Genomic DNA, 17,280 nt, shown 5'->3' on the forward strand with positions numbered 1-17,280 from the left:
CGGGGGACTCTAACATTTCACAACCTTTCTATAAACCTAAAATGATTCTAAAATAGTTCATGAAATGTTTTTAAAGGTATTTTGAAAATTAAAAGGATTTGGGAGGTATTTGTAGACATGAAATAATGGCTAAGACATATTCTAAAGGGCAAAAAGCAAGGTGCAGAAAAGATTTTTGTTTTGTTTGTTTGTTTTTTTAAGAAAAGTCTCTCTAGGGCAGCCAGGGTGGCTCAATGGTTTAGTGCCGCCTTCAGCCCAGGGTGTGATCCTGGGGACCTGGGATCGAGTCCCACGTCGGGCTCCCTGCATGGAGCCTGCTTCTCCCTCTGTCTCTGTCTCTGTCTCTCATGAACAAATAAATAAAATCTTTATTAAAAGAAAGAAAGAAAGAAAGAAAGAAAGAAAGAAAGAAAGAAAGAAAGAAAGAAAGAAAGAAAGAAAAGGCTCTCTATGCATGCTCGCTTCTACATGCAGGTCAGCAAACTATGTTTTGGGCCAAAATGGCCAGCCACCCATTACTGTATGACTTCACAGCTAAGAATGATTTTCACTTTTTTTTTTTGATTTTCACATTTTTAAATGGTAGAAAAAAATATGAAAAAACGAATACCATTATGGGACCCAAGAGATGATATGGAATTCAAATTGCAGTGTCCGTCAATACTGTTTTATTGGAGCACGGCCATGCACATTCCTGTATGTCGTATCTGTGTCTGCTTTCCTGTGGCAACAACCACAAGCTTGGCTGTCCCCGGAGAGAGAGATGAGAAGTTCCTAACGCGGTTTCCTGCAGGAAGGAGAACAGATTGGATGGGGAGGCAGGAGTGACGGTTGCTGGATGTACATTTGATCTCTTAAAAATCCAATTCGTTTACCAAAAGAAATTTTGAGGGCAGCCCGGGTGGCTCAGCGGTTTAGCGCCACCTTCAGCCCAGGGCCTGATCCTGGGGACCTGGGATCGAGTCCCACGTCGGGCTCCCTGCATGGAGCCTGCTTCTCCCCCTGCCTGTGTCTCTGCCTCTCTCTGTGTGTGTCTCTCATGAATAAATAAATAAAAATCTTTAAAAAAAAAATAAATTTTGATAAGGAAAATGGGCTTCTCAGGGCCCAGGGGATGGGGCAATGTTGAGACATTTTAAGTCGAAAGGAAGATGCCCGAAGGCATTTTGGGTATCTATTACTTTACCGTGTAGAAGCACTTTCCAAAGGTTGGTCGGATCGTGGTGGGCAGAGGGCCTTCTCCTCCGGGGAAGGGAACTCCCCCCCAGGATCCAGACACGGCTTCCCACAGTCCCCAGTACACTCGTGGAGGCCTCGGGTGGCGCTGGCTTTGACCTGCCTGATTGTTAATCCTTGAGGGTAATCAGAGAGGCCAGCCTGGTGGTGTCCAGGTGCCCCAGGATTATATTTGCTGGGAGAGAAAAGAAGGCAGGAGACAAACGGGCAAGGCAGGAGAGCAGGAAGACTAATAATGTTACAAGTGACTGTTTATTAAATGCATGGGGATACATAGCCCAGGAGTGGTCCCTCTGTCCCCAACATGTGGCGACCATATTTTCCTGGCCCAGCCTTGGGACGTGCGGATTGGCAGACGGCATTCCATTTCTTTTAATACCTTTGAAAGACCTTCTGATTTGTGAATTTCTTTAGGGAAGGCTACATGTAGTTGCACATTTTAATAAAGGCAGTTCACGAAAATAATAAAAGTACATGAAACCAGGATTGGCCGGGCAACCCGCACTTGGCCCCTCATAAAAGGCTAATATCCCGGAGCTGCCTTATAAAGCCTGCTCCATCCCGTCCTGACCAGGGTCTCTGAGTGAAAAAAAACAACCCCCTAATTGTCATTTAATTAAACAGCACTTTCATGAATATCAATAAATATCTGTCGAATAAATGAATGACACTGAAACACAGCGACCCCTTAAATCATCTACTCTAGGCACGAGGGTACATTTTCACGTGTGTACGTGTGCTTCCCTCGAATAGACTTTCTGCAAGAGGTGGAGAGGGTGAAATTCGATCTTCCAAGTAACCTACCATAAATCAAGTAAATCTTGACGTAGGGGGTTGAAGAGTGTCCCCCAAAGAGATCTATACCTCCATGCCCTAACCGTTGGAACCTAGGAATGTGACCTTAGCTGGAAAGGGTCCTTGCAGATAGAAAGCTGGATCTTGAGATGTGATCATCCTGGATTTGAGACGGGCTCTAAACCCGGTTAGAGAGGGGCGCCTGGGTGGCTCAGTGGTTGAGCGTCCGTCTACCTTTGGTTCAGGTTGTCATCCCAGGGTTCTGGGATCGAGTCCCACGTCGGGCTCCCTGCAAGGAGCCTGCTTCTCCCCCTGCCTGTGTCTCTGCCTCTCTCTGTGTGTCCTTTGTGAATAAATAAAAGTCTTTTTTAAAAAAAATTTCAAAAAAAAAAAAAAAAAAACAGAGGAGAGGGAAGCGGATTGGACTCACTCTGGGGGAGCGGCATGCGGGGGAGGGGAGGATGCAGTCACAAGTCAAGGGACACCTGGGGCCACCAGGAGGCGGGCCTGGCAAGGAAGGCCCTTCCCCTAGAGACTACCAGAGGAGCGCAGCCCTGCTGACACCTTGATTTGGGGTTTCTTGCCTCCAGAACTGCCAAAGAACACATTTCTGCTGTTTAAGGTCACTGTATTTCTGGTAATTCGTTGCAGCAGCCGTAGGAACCCCATGAACCTTATAACCTAGCCCTTAAAACCACTTAATACTCCATCCGTCACAGCCCTGTGACTTTGAGCAAGCTGGCTGGGATCCGGTTCCCGGTCCACTCGCCCGGCAGACCAGGCTTCCAGTGCACACACCCTGGTATCTGCAAGCGATGCTCAGACGTTGCCTCCTGGCGCCGGGCTGCCGCTCCGAGAAGCGTCCCTAATCCATCCTCCCTTCTCGGGGCAGCTTTAGGACACACGAGTAATACAGAGTAGAGGAGGAGGTGGAAACGTCTTCGCAGAGCTCACCGGACTCACGCCCAGCCCAGCCCCCCCCCCCCCCCCCGCCCCGTACCGCGGGCCACACGCAACCTCCCGCCAACCTTGGACCGCCGCGCCGCACGGGTTTCCCCGCGCGCGGCCCAACAGCCCGCGCCTGCGCAGAAGGCAAGCGCTCAGGCCCGCCCCTTGGGGGGTGTGGCTTCCTAGGGTCGCTCCGGTTAGGCCACGCCTGCTTCCGGAGGGAGCGTGCTGACGTCCGGAGCACGTGACCTCGTTCCGGCTCGCCAAAGATGGCGGCCCCCAGGGCGGGAGCGTGAAAGTTGCTGGTGGAAAGCCGCCGCCGGTCCGCGCTGGAATCGAAGCAGCAGGGGCCGTGCGCCATGTCGCGACTGATCGTTAAAAAACCTCCCGAATGGGGTGAGTGCAGAGCGCGGAATCTGGAATCGGGGCCGGCCAGGAGCTGGGGACTAGGAAAGAGATGGCTGGAGAGAATTGAGGGGCTTTGGCCCTTGGGAGGGTTCCGGGCGCAGTCGAGACCCAAAAGGGGCAGGGTTCTCGGCAAATCCTAGTTTGACGGTCGGGAGAGGGGGGTAGCGGCCGCTCAGGGTTTCGCAGCGCGCCCGCAAGTACCTGGCTCCCATCGCGACAACTCTTCGGGGGGCACCGGTGCCCCGCGTGTGCTGAATGGCCTCCTGCAGCGCCTCGCGTTTGGCCTCGGTCTGTGGCCGTTGACTCGTTGACGGGGTCGGACCCTGCACTCTGTTGCTCCGCCGCGCGGGGGCTGGGGCGGAGGCAAATGACGAGTATCCGCTGGCGAGTATCTGCTGGCTGCCTTTGGGTCCCCACGCCCGCCCTTAGGGCCAGTGGACATAGCTTAGGACAACCGAGCGCGTGTGTAGGGCTGGAGGTCGTTCATCCGGGAGGCGGAGGCCGGTGACCCAGTCGTGCTTGTCTCTGTTTCCCAGGAGACCGGCACAGAACCAGGCACGGGGTAGGCATATGCCGTCAGAACATGCCTGCTGGAGTGGGCGAGCCGGCAGCCGCACGCTGTGGTGTCAGGTGCCTGGAGGCGGTGTGCCCCGGTGGTTCATCCTTCCCGGTTTCCTCGTGGCCTTTGTTTGGATGGAGAGCTCCCACACCACTGGTGGGGCCAGTAAGCTCGCTCCCAAAATATGAAGTGTACACCCTCTGGATGGGGTGAGAGACCTTCTGGACTGCTCAGGAGCGCCTCTCTTGAGGAGGAGTGACGACTCGAAGCTGTTTCTGCCTTATCGTGGCTTTTAACTTTTCTCTCTTGTGGGAGACCTATGACGGGGTCTTAAGAATTCAGACAGTACCCCCAAAAAAGAGTGCAAGCAGGGGATCCCTGGGTGGCGCAGCGGTTTGGCGCCTGCCTTTGGCCTGGGGCGCGATCCTGGAGACCCGGGATCGAATCCCACGTCGGGCTCCCTGCATGGAGCCTGCTTCTCCCTCTGCCTGTGTCTCTGCCTCTCTCTCTCTCTCTCTCTCTCTCTCTCTCTGTGACTATCATAAATAAATAAATAATTTAAAAAAAAAAAAAGAGTGCAAGCAGTATGGTAGTGTATGAAATGAGAAGCGAAGTCTTCCCTCCGTGCCAGCTCCGTGCTACCCTCAGTCTCTCTCCAGGGGTAGCCGTCTTCAGTGACCTCCTAGGTATCCCTCCAGGTCTAAGTAGTGTGCTTTCTCCTCCGTTTCTTGCTCTATTTACCCCAATGACTGCTGACCCTCCCCCATGGAAGATGAGGAACCCGATCATCTATTCTTTCGGTCTATTATATTACTGTTTTTAATTCTTCCATTATTTACCCCAAAGAGTAGACTTTCAGAATACATTATGATCCATCCGTCTGCTTTAGGCAGTGTCTCTTGATGCCTCACTTTGATGGATGAGGATTTTAGCATGGCTACCCTTGTCTTCCCCTTCACTTCCATCTCACTGGGCTTCCTCCCTCATTGGAATGACTCTCTTACCATTGTGTGTCTTGTCTGGTGAATGAAAGAATTAATTAAAAAAAAAAAAGACAGTAGTAGCAGCTAACATATGAGAGCCTACTATGTGCCAGGCGCTGTACCAGTTGCTTTCTGTAAAGTAACCCAAGTAATCCTCAGCAAAACCCTACAAACTAGGTTCCATTTTATTTATTTAAAGATTTTACTTATTTATTCATGAGAGACAGGGAGAGGCAGAGACACAGGCAGAGGGGAGAGGCAGGCTCCACACAGGGAGCCCAACGTGGGACTCAGTCCCAAGACCCAGGATCACACCGTTGGCCGAAGGCAGCACCAGCCCGCTGAGCCACCTGGGCTGCCCCCGGTAGGTTCCATTTTAATGATGAAGAACCTGAGCAACAGCAAGGGAAGTGACTTGCCTGAGGTCACACACAACTGGTAATTCATAGAGCAGGGGTTCATTGAATTGAACAGTCTGTGTCTAGAATTTGCATTTCCGACCCCTACACCCTACTGTCTCTCTTTTCATGATAGCATGCACTCTTTCTTAACTCTTTCCCAATGTGTATTTAGCAGTAAGTACTCATTATATTGCTGACATTGTAGACAGTGGGGGATAAGACTCAATCCCCACCTATATGGCATTTACAGTCTAGCAGAGGACCCCAGATCACTATGATGTAAGGAGCAGGGATGGAAGCATGACCCAGTGCTGTGTGAGCACAGAGGGCTTGGTCACCTGACCCACCCAAGGAGTCCAGGAGAGGCTTCCTGGGGGAGCTGATTGAACTGAGAATGAAGAGAAGGTAGCCCGGGTCTGCTGGGAAGATTTCCTATGGGGAGACAACTCATAAAGCCTCAGAGGTGGGAAGCAGGGAAGGTTGCAAGGCATTTGACAAGAGATAGTGCTGAAGGGGTCAGTCAAGATAGATCATGGAGAATCTCACACTTTACCTTGGCTGCTTATTCTTGAGCCTTTGGCATTAGGAAGTCACCAAGAGGTTTTTGACGGAGGAATAATGGGGTCAGATTTGAGTCTGGTGGCTCCCAAGTAATGGGGAAGATGAATTCACTGCCTTTTATCTATCTGAGCTGAGTCACAGATCTTGATTCTGTAGACCTTGGGTAGATCATTTATCCTGTATGAGCTTCATTTTCTCCTCTATAAAATGCGGATAATAATTCCAGACTCCTAGGGAGATACAAAGTTTTAATGAGCAGAGTTTACTAAGAACATGCCTCAGAAAATGTGTTTTCCCTTCCTACTAGGCTGCCAAGGTCTCTAGTTTCTTGAATCTTAGACTTTATTTTAGCTACATGTGGGGTTCTTGGTGTCCACACTGCTACCCACACACAGATCTCCCAGAAACTGTTTGGAAGACTCACCGAATTGAGGAATAAGGCTGAAGTGAGGATGGGGGGATGCCAGGGGCCAATTTCCATAACGTTGGGTCCCTTGATCGAATAATAATAACGTTAATAAATTAGTTTTCTAGTGCTACTATAAGAAATTACCTCAAACTTAGTGGTTTGAACAATAAACATTTATTATCTTACAGTTTAGGAGGGGAGAAATCCTAAAATGAAGGTGTTGGCAGGGCTGCCTTCATTTTGGAGACCCTGGGGAGAATCTGTTTCCTTGCCTTTTTTCAGCTTCTCGATGCTGCCTGTGCTTCTTGATTTTTGGCCATATTCTGAATGGTCAAAGCCAACAGCGAGGCATCTTGCAGTCTCTTTCTTTCTCTGTCTTTTAAAGTTTTTATTTATTTGAGGAGAGAACATGAATGGGGGAAGGGGGGCAGAGAGAGAGAGAGAAGCAGACTTGTTGCTGAGCAGGGAGCTGGACATGTGGCTCAATCCCAGGACCCTGGGATCATGACCTGAGCCGAAGGCAGAGGCTTAACTGACAGCTCCCAGGTACCCCCTTGCAGTCTCTTTGTGTCTTCAACATCACATTGCCTTTTCCAGTCCTGACCCTCCTGCCTCTCTTGCATAATGGGACATGGACATTGGGTCCGCCAGGATGATCCAGGATAACTTCCCCATCTCTAGATCCTTAACAAAATCACATTTGTGAAATCACTTTGGCCATGTACAGTCACATGCTCACAGGTCCCAGGGATTAGGACATGGACGTCTCTCAGGGTACTTCGTTATTCCCTCTACCACAGTGAGCAAACAAGTATAACTTACCACATTCATTCATTTGTGCATTTATTCTGACATCATCAGGTATTGGCTCTGGGGCAGCCATGGTGCTGGCCTCCTTACACCGTGGGTCTCTTTATCCTCTGAACAGCCCATACCATAGGATGATTTCATTGCAGCCATTAGTGAAGTAAGCCAGGCAGTGTCTGAGCCAGAGCTGGAGGCAGCCCCACTGCAGAGCACACTGTGCCCCAGCCTTGTCTGACTTTGCCTTCAGGGAATCTCAGGGCCCTGGGTCTCCTTCCTGCCCCCTTGGCTCTGAGAACCCCTTGCTCCTCCCTCACTGCGCCCCTTCTATTGTAGATGAAGGAGGACCGTTTCAGGCAGCTGTTTGCCTCCTTTGGCACATTGACAGACTGCAGCCTGAAGTTCACCAAAGATGGCAAGTTCCGTAAGTTTGGCTTCATTGGCTTCAAGTCAGAGGAAGAGGCCCGGTCGGCACTGAACCATTTCAACAGGAGTTTTATCGACACTTCCCGGATCACGGTGAGTCAGTCTTTGCCCACTATGACAGGGAAGCACCAGGGACCTCTGGGGAACGAAGGAGGCCTGTGTCCTGGCTGAGGAGGTGTCAGGAGAGCTTCCTGGAGGAGGAAGTCCCATCCCTGTCGCTCATGTACATTTCTTTTTATCATTTTTAAATTTTTTTTCGCTCATGTACATTTAATGACTTGGTAAAACATCCGTAACGCTTCGTTGAGATGAGAAAACCAGATGTTAGACAAGTATGTATCACGTGATCCCACTCACACAGAACCACAGTTCTTAATTTATACGTGTGTGAAACACAGAAAGAGCCATGCAGAAGGATTTTTACCAAAACATTAATTTCTCTGTTTGGGTAATAAGAATTGGGGTAAAAACATTTTTTTTCCCCCACTGTCCTTTTACTTGTCTGTTGATTTGGGTTTTGTACTTTGCGCTCTTGTCATTGCTACAGAAACAGCAGAACTCTTTTGGAAGTCTAGAAAGGGGAGTGGCCAGAAGTGCAGCCCCTTTGGGGGGGGGGGAGGAGCGTTTTGAGGGAACGAGTCATCTCAGGCTTGACGTTGAACATTTCCAGGCTTCTGAGTTGTCACCTGCCTCTCATTGCCCTGGAGCCCTTCTCTGGGGCTAGCTGAGCTCCATGGGGGCCAGCTGAGCTCACTCCATGGTAATTATGGTGATTCCAGAAGCTGTTAGCTTAGCCTTGCCTCGTGCCAGACCCTGTGTCAGCCACCCTAGGCTAGGGGCTAGATGGCTGAGAACTCCCACTCTAGGGCCAGCACCCCCCCCCCCCCCCCCGCCCCAGCCGTCTCCACTTTGTTACCTTCTCCCAGGGTGACTGGCTGGGGCAAGTGACTTCACATTTCCCATCTGAGAAGTGGGGAGGGTCTTGGCTGCTCCCTCCTGCTGTTTTGGAGGCTCCATGTATTAGTGCTTGCAGAGGACTCCTGACTGCCTGGTGTGTGGAATTTGTTGCTAAGTGTAGTGACTGTAATGACTTTAGGGACTGGAGGCCAGTGGAGGCCAACAGTTGGACAGTTAGGGTTTGAGCTGCGCAGGCTCACGTATACACGGATTTTTTTGTAAATACATTTTCTCTTCTGTTTTCCTTAACATTCTTTTTTCTAGCCTGTTGTAACAATATAGTACATAACACATATGACACACAAAATACAAGTTAATCGATTATTATTGGTAGGGCTTCTGGTCAACAGTAGACTTCTAGTAGTTAGGTTTTGGGGGAGTTGAAAGTTATGTACAGATTTTTAATTCCACAGGGAAGGGGTCAGTGCCCCTAACCCCATGTTGTTCAAGGGTCAATTATAATTTGCTTTAACTGACTCAACTAGTAAATGACAGCTGCCTTTTTCAAAAGCCCAGCTCTGAGGTGCTGAAGGGTAGCACCTGTGCTGGGCTGGTGGCAAGTGTCCTTACCACTCTCTCCTGTGCAGGTGGAGTTCTGTAAGTCATTTGGGGACCCAACAAAGCCCCGAGCCTGGAGCAAACATGCTCAGAAAACAAGCCAGTCTAAGAATCCTTCAAAAGACAAAGACTTCGTCCCCACAGAACCTAAGAAAGTACGTACATGGTTACTGCCACTTGCATCCCCCAGGTCAGCAAGGCAGTCACCCCTGTGGGGGGAGGGGGGAAGGCAGGGCAGTGGGAATGGGAAGGACCAGAGACTCCCTCGCAGATAGTTCCTCAAAGATACAGATACAATGAAACGCCGGGACACCTGCACCCCGATGTTTCCAGCAGCCATGTCCACAATAGCCAAACTGTGGAAGGAGCCTCGGTGCCCATCGAAAGATGAATGGATAAAGAAGATGTGGTTTATGTATACAATGGAATATTACTCAGCCATTAGAAATGACAAATACCCACCATTTGCTTCGACGTGGATGTAACTGGAGGGTATTATGCTGAGTGAAATAAGTCAATCGGAGAAGGACAAACATTATATGGTCTCATTCATTTGGGGAATATAAATAATAGTGAAAGGGAATAGAAGGGAAGGGAGAAGAAATGGGTAGGAAATATCAGACAGGGAGACAGAACGTGAAGACTCCTAACTCTGGGAAACAAACTAGGGGTGGTGGAAGGGGAGGAGGGCGGGGGGTGGGGGTGAATGGGTGACGGGCGCTGAGGGCACTTGACGGGATGAGCACTGGGTGTTATTCTGTATGTTGGCAAATTGAACACCAATAAAAAATAAATTTATTATTAAAAAAAAAAGATAGTTCCTCAAGATGGCCCCTCCCCAGACAATGTCTTCTGTCCCCCCTCATTGTTCATCTGTAATCCTCCCTGTCTGTGCCTTCTGTTTGCAGGATGACAAGACAAAAAAGGTAGCAAGTGAGCTGGAGAAGGTGAGCGAGTGTGTCCTGTGGACCCAGAGAGGAGGTACCCAGGATGGCACTGGGAGGGCTGTGGCAGGCTCAGATGGAGGGAGGCAGCCTGGCAAGCAGAGACATGCCTCTCGTCTTCCCTTGCCACATCTCTGGGGCTTTTTAATCTACTTATATGATGACGAGTGTACCCAGCTGATCCCAGGGGTCCTCCAGAGGCTGGCAGGAGAAAGAAGCTTGGGGTAGGGGTAGTTAGAGCAGATGCCCTCGCTGAGCCTTCTCTGCCTGGTCTCCCTTCTCCCCACTTCCCCGGTGCCACCAGCTGAAGGAAGACACTGAGTTCCAGGAGTTCCTGTCAGCACACCAGAAGCGGACACAGACAGCCACTTGGGCAAATGACGCCCTGGACATCGAGCCCTTGAAAGGGAAGAGCAAGCCTCCTGCCAGTGACTACCTGAACTTTGACTCCGACTCAGGACAGGAGAGTGACGAGGATGGGGCTGGGGAGGACCCAGAAGGTGAGGGCATCCATGTGCACCCTGTCTGCCTGAGTATGTGCCCCTGTGTGTGTCCTGGCTTGTGGATGTGACCTTGGGCCCTTTGGTGACAGACCCAGGAGATGACGTGAGACACTGTCCTCTGTGGGGGCAATTATTCAACCCAAGATATGCCCTGACCCATCCTGGTTCCAGTCATCAGATACTTATTGAGCTCCTGAATGCCAGGTACTACTTTGGGCATTGAGGATGGAGCACAGTGAGCAAAAGACAAAAGAATCCTGCTCTGCATGGAGCTGTCATTCTAGTTGGGGGAGAGAAACAATACAAAATTAAGTCCACTATTTAGGATGATATTTAAAGATGAGCGCCATGGAGAGAAAGCAAGAAAGAGGGTAGGAGGGCTCCCGGGGAAGGCCTCTGAGGTGGGGAGGGAGGGGGCCTCTGTCCTGAAAGGGGCTCACAGCATAGTGTGGGGGCAGAGAGAACCTGAGCAGTTGCAGTCCAGAGTAGGAACTGCTCTGGTTGTGGGTCACTTGTAATTTTGCTTGAAGGTGAGAGAAGGGATTTAATGTGAATTTTATGCCTGGTTAAGTTTTTGTGCAAAACTGGGGTCCAGAGGGCTCACTGGGAGTTGGTGGGGTACAGCAGGGGAGAGGCAGGAAGGGGGGGATTGCAGGCCAAGGGGAGAACATGGCCAGGACACACAGGAAAGGGCAGTGCAGGTGTCTGAGGGGGCCCTGCATGGTTTGGGGTGGCTGGAGAGGAGGCGCTGGAGCTGGGGGAGAAGCCAGTCAGCTCACACGTGCCTGGTGAGCATGGGTGTCCTGCAAGCATCTGCAAACTACTGGAAAGTTTTAGGCAAGGAGTGACAATCCTGTCTGTGCTCTCAGAATAATCACATAGGCTGCAGTGGAAAGAGCAGATTGAGGAGGGCAAGTCTGGTGCAGGGCATTAGTGGGGAGCTACGGAGCTCTCTGGACTCATGTGAAATATCAGAACTCCCAACAGTTTCACCCTGATTAACGTTGTATATCGGCAGACCCACGGCGGGTGTTCGGTGTGTCATGCCACTCGCGGTGGCTCCGCCATGCTCTCTGCCTTCCAGGCCTCTGCCCTCCCCTGACTGTCACTGGCCCCGGCCTCCCTTTTTTGCAGACGAGGATGGCCACAAACCCAGGGCAGCCGTGCAGAAGGAGCTGTCCGACATGGATTACCTAAAATCCAAGATGGTGAAGTCCGAGTCGCTTTCATCCTTGGAAGAGGAGGAGAGTGAAGACGAAGCTGTGAGCTGCGGGGAAGAGAGTGTGGCCGAGGAAGAGGCCCCTGGCGCTGCACCCACCCAGCAGGACAGAGGGAAGCCAGTGGCCGGCCCGGAGCAGGGTGCCCCATCTGGGAATGAGATACCAGGGGCAGCCCGAGCTGAGGTGTGTGTGGTGGGATGCACAGTGACTCTTGGGAGGTGGTGGGAGGAGGGGGGACAGCTGTCCTCATCCTCACTCACCTTTCCTGAAGGCAGCTCAGCAGCCCAGCGACCTGCCTTCAGCTCTCAGCCCTGCCCTGTGCTTGCTGTGTGACATCAGGCAAGCACTTCTCCCCTCTGAGTTTATTTTCTATGTGGACTTGGACAAGCCACCTCCCTTCTGGAGCTGTGGGGTGTTAATGAGCTGCACAAGGGACCTGGGTGTAGGATGCTTTGTGCTTAGTAGCAGGGTAGGCAGGTGTGAGCCACAGTTGACCATAGTAGATGGAATGAATTGAGTACTTAACTACCTGCTGGACTGTCATTTGTTATTAAATCTTATGACAGCTTTCTGGGGAGTGGGGAATTCTTGTCCCATTTTACAGGGAAGGAAACAGGCCCAGCAAAGGAAAGTGTGCCCAAGGTCACAGCTGGGAAGTATTGGGGTCAGGACTCAGACCAGGCCTGCTGGGCTCTGAAGTCTACATTACAGACGTGGGTGCTGCCTTTGGGGACAGCTATCTTTTCTCCTGCTAGGGCGTCCTCTCCCCTCAGACACAGGGCAGGTCATGTTTGGGTCCCCATCCCCTCACGTCCCTCTTCTCCACCTGGCCCTCTTCAAGGCTCCAGACATCACTGCTCTCTTTTCTCTTTCCTTGGCACCCTTCCTCCTTGATTTTCGGCCCCTTCTCTTTGCCACAACCTGTCCTTATCTCCTAAAAATGTGTATTTCAGAGAGGTAGTCGAGTATATGGCAAAGTCAGAGAGCTATGGGTTCAAAATCCCAGCTCCAACACAGAGTAGCCATGGGAGCCAGGGTGAGGTGCTTTGCCTCATGCTGCTGATCCTCATCTAGGATGACAGCACGGCAATGGCCTCTGTGTCCGGTTTCCAAAACCCTTGTGCCTAACCATATGCTGGCATTCAAAATTTCAGAGTTCGGGAAGATACCTCAGTGCCTCGTGCAGTGTATGTAGCACCCTCAGTGGGGTCTAGGGCAGCACCCCATGATCAAGCACATGTCTGTTTCCCCAGCGAAACCAGAAACAACCACTTGTGCTACAAGGGGTAAAGATAGATGTTGGTTGTCTCACATCAACTCAGCAGATTTTGCTGGTCAAGGACTCGAAGTAAGGGCAAGTTTTGTTGCCCAAGGAATTATAGAAAATTTAGATTTTTTTCAGAGCTATTTGGATTTCAGAATTATAAAGACAATCCTGAACCCATACCTCTCTAAGGTGGTTGTGAAGATTTAATAGGCTAGGAGCATTTAGAAAGTGCTTTGGACGAGTGTCTGACACAGAATTAAGGCCTAAATCAGTGGTAGCAGGTATCACGATACCTCAAAGCTCCATCCGATACACCCTGCCCCTCATAGCCTGAAGCCCCGTTAACACACTCTTACCTCCACCTCCAGCCATTGCACATCTTTGGCAGGCATAATGCTTGTCAGCATTCCCTGGTTCACGCTGGCAGCAGGTGCCTCACTGAGATATCTGGCTCTGCCTCCTCCTGCATCTGTACCAAGGAACTCACTGTGGCCATTTCTGTTCTTCACCATCATTCAGGCAGACAAACTGGCAAACCAAAAGGAACCGACCACCCCCTACACTGTGAAGCTGCGTGGTGCCCCATTCAATGTCACAGAGGTACGTACCAACAGTGCAAGAAGGGCAAGGAGATCCTGGGAGAATAGGAGGCTCCGCCGCATGGGGGTGGGGTGGGGTTTTAGGATTGTTGAGGACTTGAACTAGAAGGGATTGGAGTCAAAAAGGTGAAATAAGATCTCAGGTGTTGTCAGGGTCAAGAAACAGATGGCTCTACAGAGACTGAGAAAGACTGGTCCTATACATGAGGAGCAGAAGATGCTCTCTGGACAATTTCTAGGGGTGCTGGGGTGCTCAGTTGGTTAAGCATCCCGACTCCTTATCAGCTCAGGCCATGATTTGAGTCCTGAGATCAAGCCCCACGTCGGCTCTGTGCTCAGCGTGGAATCTGCTTGGAACTTTCTCCTTCTTTTGCTGCTCTTCTGACCCCCCCCCCCCCCCAATGTTCTCTCCATCGCAAAACTAAACATATCTTTAAAAAACATTTTTTTTTTTAAACATGAGCTGGTAAACACTTAGGGCTTTGTGATCAATATAGTCTCTGTTGCGACTACTCAACGCTGATGTTGTAGCATTGAGGCAGCCCTAGAAGATAGGTAGACCAATAGGCATGGTTGTGTGCCAATAAATTATTGACAAAAACAGGCCATGGGCCACATTTGGCCTGCATATTGTAGTTTGCTGACTCTGGGTTTATACAGCAGAGAACTTTTTAATTTACTTCCTTGTGAAAGTAATAACAAGTTCAGCCTAGAAAATTTTTTGACAGCTAAATAAAGAGAAGTGAAATTACCTATAACTAAGATGACCATATAAAATGTCCTCCAGTTGAGTTGAGAGTGAGAGGAGTGCTAACCAGATAGGGTGCCAGAATGTAGGTCTACTTCCTGCAAGTGTAATCCCTATAGCCTACTTCCTACAAGTGTACTTCCTATAAGCCTACTTCCTACAGGCAAAATCCCTTACAGGCATACTTCCTGCAGGTTTAATTACTGTCCCAAGCAAAGTGGAGAAAATCCTCCCGCCAACCCACACACACCCCTATATCCCACTAAGTGACAACCAATAATAAATTCTGAGTATATCTTCCTAGACATTTTTTTCTTTGTATATAAACACTAACTTTTGTCTTCTAGTTTTAAAAATCATTCGTGTAGAAACTCTTTTGAACCTTTTTTTCCTCTATTATCACAATATGTTAAAAATATCTTTGAATATTGAATTTTCAGCTACAACGTCTCTGTTCATGTGTGTTATTTCTCGCTCTGAGCACATTGTGATATATACTCACCAGGTCCTATAAGGTGGAGCATAAGGGTTGTTTCCAATTTTCTGTTAATAATAACGTTAATAATGATTAATAATTCTGCTAATAGTAATGCAGTCAGCATTCCTTGAGACGAGGTGAGAAGATTTTTATTTTTTATTTATTTATTTTTTTCTGTGAAGGTCAGTGCAGATTTTAGGCTTTGGGGACCATTTGGGGTCGGGAGCACGTTTCTTCGTTTCTTCTTTTTTTAAATACCCTTCAAAAATGTAGAAACCATTCTTAGCTCACAGGGTCATACAAAAGCAGGCTATGGGCAGTATTTGACCTGTGGGCCACAGTTTGCCAACCCTTGCTCCAAGTAAATACTTTATGCAAGGGCGCACACAAACATTCTCAAGGCTTTGATACAGAGTGTCAGTTGTCCCCTGGAAGCATTGCTAATTTATACTCCCTTCAGCAGAGTATGAAAGTGCCCACTTCTGCGGATCCTGAGTGTTCATCTTTTGCAATATGACAGGTGTAAATGATATCTCATTTTAATTTATATTTTAAATTATTGGTGGCATCGATCATTCTTTCACATTTGTAAATCACATGTACATCTCTGTTTAAAGTGCCTGGCCAGGGACACCTGGGTGACTCAGCAGTTGAGTGTCTGTCTTCGACTCAGAGTGTGATCCCGGGGACCAGGATCAAGTCACGCACGGGGCTCCTGTGGGGAGCCTGCTTCTCCCTCTGCCTATGTCTCTGCGTCTTTCATGAATGAATAAATAAAATCTTTAAAAAAAAAAAAAAAAAGTACCTAGCTATATCTTTGTCCTTTTTTCCCTCTTGTTTTTTTTTTTTTTTTTTTTTTTTTTTATGATAGTCACACAGAGAGAGAGAGGCAGAGACATAGGTAGAGGGAGAAGCAGGCTCCATGCACTGGGAGCCCGACGTGGGACTCGATCCCGGGTCTCCAGGATCACGCCCCGGGCCAAAGGCAGGCGCCAAACCGCTGCGCCACCCAGGGATCCCCTTTTTTCCCTCTTGAAGTGTTCATCTTTTTTGATAGTCTGTATATTTACTAATGTTTAAAAATTAAGCTAATCAGTTAATCCACATAGGCAGCATTTAGGTCACACCAGACTATCCAGTTAGCTGGTAAATTAGAGTCCTTCTGGAAAAAAAGAAATTCTTCTAGCCACACTCTTCTGTACATTGCATCTTCTACTTGATGGTACATCCTGGGGATCTTCCATATTAGGACATTCTTTGTCATGATGCATTATATTCTACTATTTCAATGTGCTACGCTTTAGTTTCAATACCAAACATGCAGAAAATCATGCTTTGTTTTTTTAGAGGTTTTATTTATTTATTTGAGAGAGAGCAAGAGCACGAGCAGAGGAAGGGGCAGAGGGAGAAGCAGGCTCCCCACAGAGTTGTGAGCCTGACGTGGAGCTTGATCCCAGGACCCTGAGATTATGACCTGAGCCGAAGGCACTTAACCAGCTGAGCTACCCTGGTGCCCTGAAAATCATGCTTTAATTTAAAAAAAAAAAAAAAAAGTAGATACTAGGTGGCTTTTGCAAAATTAATTCATAAAAAAAATAGTGACTTTTTCTCTCTCCATGAACAAAAACAAAATGAAATAGAAGAAAAAGTTTGTATATAAACCAGAAAGAAAGCCTACCTTTAGATAGTTTGATGAATATTACATGTGTGTGTGTCTGTGTGTGTAGGGAGGCTTTATAGATACTCTAATAAAAATTTTATAGGTTCTATATAAAGAAAACTTTAAACACCAGTGAGGAATTTAAAAGAATACTTACATAAAGGGAAAGCTGTACATTTTGAGAATGTAAAGATGCTAATTCTTCTCTAATTATGGATAAATGAATAAGTTCAGTTATAGTTCATTAGGATGGGGGCATGTCCTAGAGCACTGTGGAATATCGTGCAAGAAATAGAGCCTTTCCCTGCAAGATACTACAGCAATTAATATAGTCTGGTTCAGGCAAAGTTGTGGACAGTTTGATAGAGCAGAATAGAATCCAGATATAAACTATTTTTTATTAGCATTTACATGATGATTATGGGGAATGTTTCATATCAATGAGAAGGAGAGAGATTTTTTTTTCTTTAGTAATGGGACAACCTGTAAACCTTTTTGAAGAAAGAAAGAAAAAAAAAGATGGCTCTCTGCCTTACTCCTTATAGCAAGATAAACTTCAGATGTATCAAAAGCTTTAAAAAATGAGACTATAAAAGTTACAGGAGAAAAGCATTGGTGAATTTACTTATAATATTAGACTGAAACAGGGTTCCCTGAGCCGTTTGCAGAACTTGGCCATAAGGAAAAAAATGGACTGATTGATGACACAACAGTTATAACTTCTATAAGACAGCAAGTGTCATAAAGTTGAAAGACCACAGATATTTGTAACCAAACAGCAGGCAAAATCTGGTTTCTTTACAAATAGATCAATCG

General features: G+C 48.3%; 1 protein-coding gene across 1 annotated transcript in view; it reads left to right on the forward strand.

Annotated features, from left to right (window-relative positions):
• Positions 1 to 3,213: 3,213 nt before the first annotated feature.
• RBM19 (RNA binding motif protein 19) overlaps positions 3,214 to 17,280 on the forward strand; it is a 123,305-nt gene continuing 109,238 nt past the window's right edge. Inside the window, 8 exon segments of the mRNA XM_055322934.1 lie at positions 3,214 to 3,356; positions 3,358 to 3,375; positions 7,441 to 7,623; positions 9,075 to 9,200; positions 9,954 to 9,992; positions 10,294 to 10,489; positions 11,627 to 11,895; positions 13,499 to 13,579. Coding sequence (XP_055178909.1) covers positions 3,339 to 3,356; positions 3,358 to 3,375; positions 7,441 to 7,623; positions 9,075 to 9,200; positions 9,954 to 9,992; positions 10,294 to 10,489; positions 11,627 to 11,895; positions 13,499 to 13,579 — 930 coding nt within the window. The 5' untranslated portion in view covers positions 3,214 to 3,338.

Source organism: Nyctereutes procyonoides, unplaced genomic scaffold (assembly GCF_905146905.1).
Source record: "Nyctereutes procyonoides isolate TBG_1078 unplaced genomic scaffold, NYPRO_anot_genome, whole genome shotgun sequence".
Lineage (NCBI taxonomy): Eukaryota > Metazoa > Chordata > Mammalia > Carnivora > Canidae > Nyctereutes > Nyctereutes procyonoides.